This window comes from Odontomachus brunneus, unplaced genomic scaffold (genome assembly GCF_010583005.1).
Source record: "Odontomachus brunneus isolate Ranch 3 - 2012 unplaced genomic scaffold, Obru_v1 Obru_scaffold_087, whole genome shotgun sequence".
NCBI classification, from domain to species: domain Eukaryota; kingdom Metazoa; phylum Arthropoda; class Insecta; order Hymenoptera; family Formicidae; genus Odontomachus; species Odontomachus brunneus.
Genome location: NW_022639537.1, coordinates 844,034 through 853,809, shown reverse-complemented (window position 1 = coordinate 853,809; position 9,776 = coordinate 844,034). Strand labels below are relative to the sequence as shown.

Genomic DNA, 9,776 nt, shown 5'->3' with positions numbered 1-9,776 from the left:
TTCAATCGCAGCGCGCCAACATTCGCGCGTTATATTACTGTGGCTCGAACGCTCCTTCCTCTGTCACACATTCACCTTTGTCATTTTCATTAATTTTTCAGAATTAATTTCTTGGTTATTACTGCAAATATCGCAAAACGGTATAGGACTTTTATGTTCACTTCAATCCATTCTACGTTCTCACAAAAAATGCGGAGGAGAATCCGAAACTCTGTATAAAATTTATAGAACACTCTGTATAAGATTTATAGAAAAAGACGTAATATGCTATAACTTTATGCGATTTATACGTATGTAACAAAAACGCGGAACGGTCTCTAATTAGTTACGCGGAAAATATCAGTCCATGAGATAGCAACCTTACATTTAACATCCAATATAGCTGCTCAAAGAATGTTCACACTAAGCGGGCGAAGAAAACATCATAGTAGTGACGTATTTAATATACTTGATATAATATATAGATATTGATATTTATTTTAAAATATGTATATCAATAGAAAACACATACATAACAAGCGGAAGACCATGGCTGATCAGTCAGAAGTTTGCCAGGCCGGTAACATCGTTGTTTCATTTCTCGTTTTCTTGAGTTTCTCTCTCTCTCTCTCTCTCTCTCTCTCTCTCTCTCACTTTCTTTCATAATTTCCGATCGGTCAAACCAGAAATTATTCTCATAAATATAAGGCGGTACTCGTAATAGTACAAGGAACTAAAGCGCCGTTCGTTGTTTCTTCTCTACTAAGTCTGGCATTGCACCCTAAAGTGTCACTTCGAACGGTTCGTTATTCGTCGATCACGCTATCGAGGATCATCGACAATTCACTTCACGCGGACTTGCTTTGAAAGATTCGCTTACTTACAGAGCTCTACTAGAAATCCAAAAATCATTTTCACTCGTGACATACCGTGAACACAATTATGGCAATGATTATGCGGACTGACAGACCATCCGGTATATTTCTTTTTTTTTTACTTCACGAAAAACGAAAACGCTACGTGCACACGATTTAAATTCATTACAACGGTCGACATTTTCGAACGCGAATTAGACTGACGAAGAGAATGACGTGAAATGCGAGATTTTGAACGATACCTCGTGAACTTGAAGACGTGTCAGACTTGCAGCATCGAACGAAACGAAGCTCACGACGTTATTCTTCTGCTAATTAGCTGCCGACTTTTATATTTATATTTCTATAAATATTGGAGTCAGAGATTCTCAATTTAAATAGATGCGCATGTCTTTGATATCGAATCATCTTTCGCTCTATAGATAAGATACAAAGAAATTTCAAAAGCAAATTCTTATAATCGATGAAGCATTTCTTTCTTTTGATTAAGCCGCGTTTCTCTCTTTCGATTAATCCTTTCCGATTCGAAGTTATAAAGAGGGTCGATTCTAGTTTTCTGTTAATTCTGCGTTTTAGGCGAAAAATTCACGCAAGATGTAATAAACAATATTTGAATTAGAATCGTTGGATAATCGGAAAGAATTAGAACGTATATTTAAAACTAAAATTTAAAGCGTATATTTAAAACGTATAGTCCTGAAACTTTCAAGACGTAGACCTCGAACCGTTTAACAGTTCATTCCGTTCTCATTGTCGTCGCTGACTATTATCATCGTCATGATAAAGATAGCGCAAGACACTCAGACACGATTCATCGATATATCCGTATTATAAAATCGCTACAGTAGTAAGACGCATTCGATAATGTCCTTATATTCCTAAATTACTTTCCGTCCGAGAGATACTGATTCTGTTCGGCAACCGCTAAATTAGACAAGATATCGGCAGTCGTCGAAGATATATCTCTCGTTTCGCTAAGACGTTTCTTCACATTTCTGAAAAAAGTCCTTTATATAACCACAGTTTTTGTACGATATTTAAAAGAACTTATACAAAATGTCCTAAAATTCACACATTCGTGTGCGTTTTCCTTTCCTCTATAAAGATTTGCACAATTTTTATTTGTACCTTTTCTGTTCACCGAGCAATCTGCTGTTTCCTTCACCGAGTTCCACATCCGCCATCTTATCCATGTAAGACCTCTGCTTATCCGCATTGTATTGCGGCAGATCCAGGTTGCCGTTGTGATGATAGCCGTTCTCATACCTGCTCAGGTAATTATCTGATAGCGGCGACAGATAGTCAGAGTTGTTTGGCGACAAGATTTCCTCGTAATACTCCACGCTCTTCGGCGCTAGGCTACCGACAGTAGAGCCGTACTTTCTTGGCAAAGTCGCTGAGATATTCCTGCTGCAGTAGGAGTTCGCAACAGCGTCGTTAAGAGAAGATCTCGATACAGGGCTCTTATACGAGCTTACGATATCGTTGTCGGTGATGATGTCTGCACTGTGATATTTAGTACGAGCAGCGGCAAGATCCAACGTCGGCGATCTTACGTATCTTCTCAAGGAATCGTGTGAGGAAGACTGTAAGCCGCCGTAATGATCGTAAATGGACCGCACCTCTGAACTGTGATGATCATACAATGACGACATGTTCAAGGAGTCGCTATATCTCTCTCTGTCGACCGGAGACTTCCTACAGGTCACATCGTCGCCGTACAGACCGTAACTCTTATCTGTCCTGCGAAAAAAATAAACAAATGAGGAAAGAGTAAGAAATAAAAATTTATCTGCAAACTTTTTTCCTAATTCTTAATTATTTCTGTCGTGCTAATTTAATTGCGTAGTTTTCGACTTTTGCCCTGTTCTATTTTTATACGCAATAAATGTATCAATAAACAATCATTTGATTAATTCAGCGTTTTTATAAATAATTATTCTTATAGAATAATGAATAATAATTATTACTACAAAGTTGTAAAAATATCAATTACGTTTTTCTCAATGTAACAATTGATTTAAACAAACATGTTTCAATTCAATTCATTGATAATCGATCACCCAATTCAATTGAAGATGGTTCAACTGACGATTGATATCAGCGAAGGGAATTAAAGAATATTTAATGAATAATTGAACTTGGCAAATTTAATTTAAAGGATCGTTTAATTTAAAAAGCCATAGAATTAACGATTAGACTTTGCAAATTTAATTAAAGGGAGTTTAATCGTCGATTAATTAACGAGCAAATTTAATCAAAGAGCGTTCCATTATTCAACGTTACAATTGGTTTTGTGGATAATATTCATATACAAAGTATCTTTGCATCGTAGCATAGTCATATCAATTGTCATCGAATAATCTTCAATTTAATCTATTAAATTTGCTCATATATCAATCGTCAATTAAGTGCTTTTTAATTGAATTCAATGAAACCAATCATCATTCATCAATCGAACGATCTTCGATTAAATTTATTAAAATCAATTATTAATTAAAAGATCTCCAATTGAATTGTCTCATCATTGTTATATTATTATTATTTGCGCGATAGTATAATACATCATATAATAATTATTTTCAATAATAATTATTATTTTTAAAACATGATATTGTCAAAAAGTACGATTTTAGTTAACATTTTTATTAATATCTTGCAGACAATATTTTATGCATGAACATGTCTGAATGGGATGGTCGGAGAATGAAAAAACTATTTAATCTTTACCTTGTTCTGGGAATTCCATAGCCGTGCAATCTATTGCGCGCCCACTCTCTGGAACTGTTGAAACTGGACCTTTTAGATAGTGTCACACTACTCACTCCAGGCGGTGGAGCCGTTAAGGACGGTCTTTTCCGGTCATTGAACCTCGAATAGAAGCTACGTCTTCGTATCCGATCTATAACAGATTCCGAACTGTCGCCACGCGCGAGCAAAGAATACGAGGGCGACGTCGGCGAGTGCAGGTCACCGCGATTATAATTCAAATCAGCCGAACAAATCGACCAGGAGTCGAAGCTCTCAGGTTCCTCAGGCGAGAACATCTCGCTGATGCTAACCTCAGGTTCTTTCGCTACCTTAACGTTATCCGTCTCATTGATCTCCCTAGAAGAATCCGATGAGATCTCTCGCAGCTTGTCTTCGATGTCGGTTGGTTCGCCCGAGTCGACGATGCTCTCGATGACAGTTTGCGGGCTGGCGCGATCATTTTGCGATTCTATGTGATTTTCTATGATTCTAGCACACTCGGTGACTTCTCGCTTCAGCTCAGCCACGTCCTTCGCTCGCAGCGGCTTATCGATGATGATTTTGTTGCCAGTTATGTTGGCGTGATGCGTCATCTTTGATAGACACTCCATTAGCTTATCAGCGCTGCTCTCGGAAAGAGAAATATCCGTCTTGGACGAACCGATGCAAGCGGTGGAATTCGCTTTCGGCGAGTCTGACTTGGGCGAGTCCCTCTTGGGAGTCGTGTGCTTAAAGGTATGTTGAGGTATCTTGGACAAGTCGAGCTTCAGACCTGTCCTGTTAGATCGATACTGTTCCGAGGTTTTAGTCTGACAGACGTTGGAATTCGACGTATTCTTAGTTATGGAACCGAAAGAATTCTGAGTCGACTCGGCTGAATAATTCTGAAACGTAGACGCGGTCTGGCAAACGGGATTTGTCTGCAAGATATCGTCGACCGTCATCTTCGCGTTAGATTTACTCGATGAAGTGTGGCTCGTCACGATATCGCTTTTGGATGTTGTATTCATATTTTGTGCAAAGTAATCAGAGTGATCGAACTTCGCAGATGACGTTTCTTGTGATGGAGGAACGTTCGGCTCCGTCTGCCTCGAAAGAGATTTCATAGATAAAGTCTGATCGTCGATATTGTTTCCTCTGATCGAGTTCGAAGCTGAAACTATATTCGCGCCTTCAGGACTCTTCTCTTTCTTCGTCGTCATGATCTTCTTCTTTAACAACGATGGCCTCGATGTTTTCTCCTTCTCATCAGACTTACTCTCAGAACTGTCGGACGACTTCTTCACGACCTTTCTCACGACGCGCACTATCTTCTTCTTCTTCTTAGCATCATTGATCTCGTCCTTGTCTACAGCTTCCTTCAACTTCATCGGCTTCTTCATATTCTTATCCATGTCTTCGTCTTTGTCAACTCTCGAAGCAGACTCGGTTTTGCTCAGTGAACCGATATTCTTCTTAGTCTTCATCAATTTCTTATCTTCGCTGCTCATGACGGACTCCAAGTGCCTGTTGCTCTTTTGCAGGGATTCCGAATCATCGGGTAATTTTTTCGGCAACTTTGCCTTTTCCAGTTTCGTCTTTTCCGCAGACGAGGATGACGACGAGTCCGACGGCGCGATTTTCTCCGGGACTTTCTTAATCTCTCTCGATTGCTTCGCTGTTAGAAGTTTCTTCTCTTTAGAAATCAATTCCTTTGGTTTTTCCTTGGGTGGTGACCTCTTATAGTCGTTCACGATCTTCTCTGGCGATCTTTTGCTCTCTGGCACCTTATTCTTCATCGATTTACCAGCGAATTTGGTTGGTATCTTGGTAGTCGCGGCCGCGTCTTCCTCCGACTCAACCTTCGCGAACTTTGGCGGACTTCTCTTCAACTTGCTGACAATCGTGTTCTGCGCACGATTGCCATTCGCATTTTGCTTCGCATCCGCGCTCTTGAAGATACTCAACACCGACGTCACCCGTCCAGCTGTCTTCAACGCGCTCTTCACCTTGTCTTTGCCCAACGATAAATCCTCCACGCTTAACGCTCGCTTCAACAAGCTAGATTCCGTCGCGGTCGGCGACAGACATTCAACGGGTGGTGCGGAATTTTCGCGTAGTCTGTGTTCTTTCCGCTCACTGGCTGCAACCAGACCGCTGCCGTTGATTGTCGGTTGCTTTGTCGTCATCACCGTCTCATCATTTGAACGCAGTCGTTCTAGCTTTTTCTCCAGCAAATGCAAAAAGCTCTTTTTAGAACCTTGTTGCTCGACCTTTGCTCGCTCTTTCTCCTCGTTTCGGAATCTATCGTCTGATGAAGCAGTTGCCTCCAGCTTGTCCTTCTGCAACACGTTTATCTCGTCCTTCTGCTCCTTGCAGGTTCTCTCCTCCTTACCTTCCTCTTTACGCTCTTTGCTCTCGCTTTTTCGTTTCATGAATCTTGACTTGCGCCGCTCGTTCTCTGCCGCTTTCTGTGCCTCCTTCTCCTTCACATACTGGCTTTCTTCCCGCGGCGTATCAAAGAAGTCCGGTCGCAAAAAGCGCGAGATGCGATGCTGCTTCGCCTTTTGATTTTTGTTGTCCTTTGGCTCGTCTTTGTTATTGCCGACGCCTTTGAAGAACTTGCTGAGTATTGATCTTTCTTGAGTCGCGCCGGTTAACGCGTCCGGCGAGCCTGCGAAAGATTTTCTGCGATCTGAGCTGACGCTCGATTCTCTCGTTAACGAACCCGAACGCAACCGCAAACTTGGAATGCAGCTGCGTCTCTTGGACGCGACGGAATTGACCGACTGTTCCGCGGCGGAGGCGGCGGCGGTAATCAGCGCCTCTTTGTCGCACTTGTCCATGTCCTTGTAATTGGAGATGAGATTCGGATTGAATCTCTGTGGCGTAAAGTTCTTCAGCTTGGATTCCTTGATGAGGTTCTCCGCAGCCAACAGCCGAGTTTCGAAACTGCGCGAAGCGACGTCGGACTTAGACACGGAGAACGACTTGCTGTAGTCGCCTAAATTCGACGACGATTCCGTGGGTGACGTCTCGCAGGACTTGGCCGACACGCTAGACGTTGTGGTGGTGTCCATGAGGTTCGCATTCGAATTGCATACGGAGATCGACGTGGTCTCTGAGAGGGAACCGTTTTCCACATTGTTGTCAGCGTCGGTGTCCTCCTCTTTGCACGCGGCGTACACCATGTCATCGACTGGCTCCTCCTGGATTTTTTCCGTAGTTCTATAGCCGAGGAAGTTGTCGCGCCGCGCATTGCCCACGATGACACTCGCGTTCGACTTGGCGGCCGATTCCTTGTACTTTCGGCCGAGCGTCATGATGTGCTTCGGCAACGGTGGCAACAGTCCATGTGCCTCGTGGTCGTCGAGCAGGCTGATGCTCCGTCGCGGTGAATACCGCTCGAACCGGTCGAACTGCTTGGCCGGCTCTAGCAGACTGTTGGTGCGTCTGATACCGCGATCGACTGATCTACCTCTGTATTCGGTCTGATCGGAAGTCGCGGACGTAGTGGAGTAACGTTTCGCGATCTCGCCCGTCGACGCCATTAAGCTGAGGGTCTCTCGTGTCGGCGACTGATAATATTTGTCGCACGGCAAGGACTGTCGGGTCTGCTCGATCAACTGCCTGCTCAGCCTGCGCGCCAAGCTCGGAGTGAAACTCTGCTCCAGCGATTCCTGCGTCTCCTTCCTGATTTGCGCCGTCTCCGCTTCTACGTCTTCGTATGTTTCTATTTTATCTGAAAACAATCGAGACAGAGTCTACTATGCACATTTCGCATGCGTGTCCGCGTATTCGTATTGTGCGTGTATGTGTTTGTTCGCTATGTGTCTCTTTCTCTGTGTCGACGGCGAATAGCTGCTATCATTGGGAACGCAAGAATACTCTCCCACGTCGGTATTTACACTCCTTTATTTCTACATACATAAGTCTTTCTTATAAAATCTGTCGAAAAATGTAATAAATAAAGTGAAACGTGTCTCTCTTTCTCTCATTGTCTCATTCTCTCTCTCCCTTTCTCTCTCTCCCTTTTAGAGTTTTATCGAGTGTCCTGTAAATAACTCCACGTATGTGGCGCTAACTGCTTCAAGCAGTGTGCTTTAAGACACGCGCGTGTCGATGCACACTTCCAAGTCGCCCAGAAGAATAGTGTACTATACGCGACTACTACGCTCTGTCTGACTCGTGACTTAAAATAGTGGAAGATTTCGAACTAGTCTTAAAGAAATCGCACACACGTATAAATAATGGCTCCTTGAAAATATGCGTCAACGATACTATGTACCTCATATACACGTACTGTTCTGTTTCGTATAAATAAATAAATAAATATATATATATATATATATATGTATATATATTAATACAGAAAATTATGGGTGTGTACTCATTTAACAGTGATCATGCAAGCAAAATATTTGTTTTATATGTATCAAGAGGAAAACAGTTACAATAGACTTTACGAATTAACTGTAACAAATATATATCTAACGCTAATATATGATTGATAATAATAATATTAAAAAAAAGAGAAAAATCACGTCCTGCAAAATAAATATATGCGATATATTTATACATGTGTATATTAATGCTTTTCTATAAATCACAATGTGTTAAATGAGTAGACTTAAGACAAGAAGTAGTGCACAATGGATAATATTAAATACAATATATATATGCATTATATCAAAGCATGCGGAGACAATGTGAAGTAATAAAAACGCTGTTATTTAAACTCTTAAAAACACAACAAATATCAGCCATCTCAGACAAGGGTTAGCTTCCGCTTGCAAGTATACAATCTCTTTTTCTTTTGTTTCATCTTTCTTTTATTTTCTCCTTTTCTTCGAGTACTTTCCTAACAGTGTCAACATAGAAAATCATCTCTCTCTCCTTCTCTCTTTCGTATAACAAAGTTATTTTTTTGTTTATAACATGGCAACAAGTAGTAACTTATCTATCAACGGCTATACGCGAGCTATCGGCATGATTTATTCCAATTCTGCACAAAACGCTATCGGCATGATTTATTCCAATGCTGCACAAAACGCGTTATCATACACGCAATTTGCAATCGTCGCTCACTAAATAATTGTGGTATTTTCAAATATGACGAACGTTATGTTTACGAATTATCAATACATATATCTCGTACTATGTATAATATAGCACTGCCAAAATATACTAAGTCAATGTATGCTGCGTCACTTTTACTTTTATATATCACTTGAACTACAAATATATTTACACATACACAAATACACGTATGTTTCTACATAACGCTTCTACATACTCCGGAATAAATCATATCGATGGTAACTCCGTGGCTCACAGTAACTCGCGAACAGAATGTCCATCTCATCCGAAAATCGTATGTGTCAAGAGTGTTTTTTTTTTAATAGAATGTATATAATATATATATATATATATATATATATATTTATACACACACAATATATGTACAAAATATGCACACATGCATATATACATATATACATGTATATACACATGAACATATATGTATATATGTATGTATTTATGTATGTATATATGTGTTTGTTTATGTGTATGTATGTGTATATATATATATATATATATATATATATATATATATATATATGGATGTTCAGTAACTCAGCCGTGGTATACAGGTAGATTAAATCACACACACACAAACAAAACAAAAAATACTCTACTATTTTGCGAACTACGTAAAATTTGGAGTTATTAATAAAAAAAATTCATGAACAATCAAACGTCATACACTTTATCACTATATACTAGTATATTAGGTCAAATTAAACAAAAAAGTCCTCTACCATTTTTCAAATAATTATGTAGATATTTAATTATTAATTAAAGAAGATTAGTGCATTATTGTGCACAACTGTACGCCAATTTTCTTTAATTAATAATTACATATATACGTTGGAAAATGATAAAGGGCTTTTTTCAGTTTAACCTAATATACAAGCATATATGCAGAAGTAGACATCACAACTCATGTACCGTACAACGCGTAATCATTTACGAATTAATTTTTATTAATAATTTAGAATTTTACGCGTGTTATTCGCAAAATGGTAAAGGAATTTTTTGTTCTATTTGACCTGATCTACCTGTACACAGCAGCTCTTTTGTTACCGGACACCCTATTTTATATATATATATATATATATATATATATAT

The 9,776-nt window shown here is 39.9% G+C and overlaps 1 protein-coding gene across 1 annotated transcript in view; it reads right to left on the bottom strand.

The window, feature by feature from the left end:
* Nucleotides 1–454: 454 nt before the first annotated feature.
* LOC116848005 overlaps nt 455–9,776 on the bottom strand; it is a 32,250-nt gene continuing 22,928 nt past the window's right edge. The window contains exons 11-13 of the mRNA XM_032823663.1: nt 3,585–7,326; nt 1,983–2,597; nt 455–1,849 (exon numbers count right to left, since the gene is read on the bottom strand). Of these exons, the coding sequence (XP_032679554.1) occupies nt 1,738–1,849; nt 1,983–2,597; nt 3,585–7,326 (4,469 nt within the window). The 3' untranslated portion in view covers nt 455–1,737. The remainder of the gene's footprint in view (nt 1,850–1,982; nt 2,598–3,584; nt 7,327–9,776) is intronic.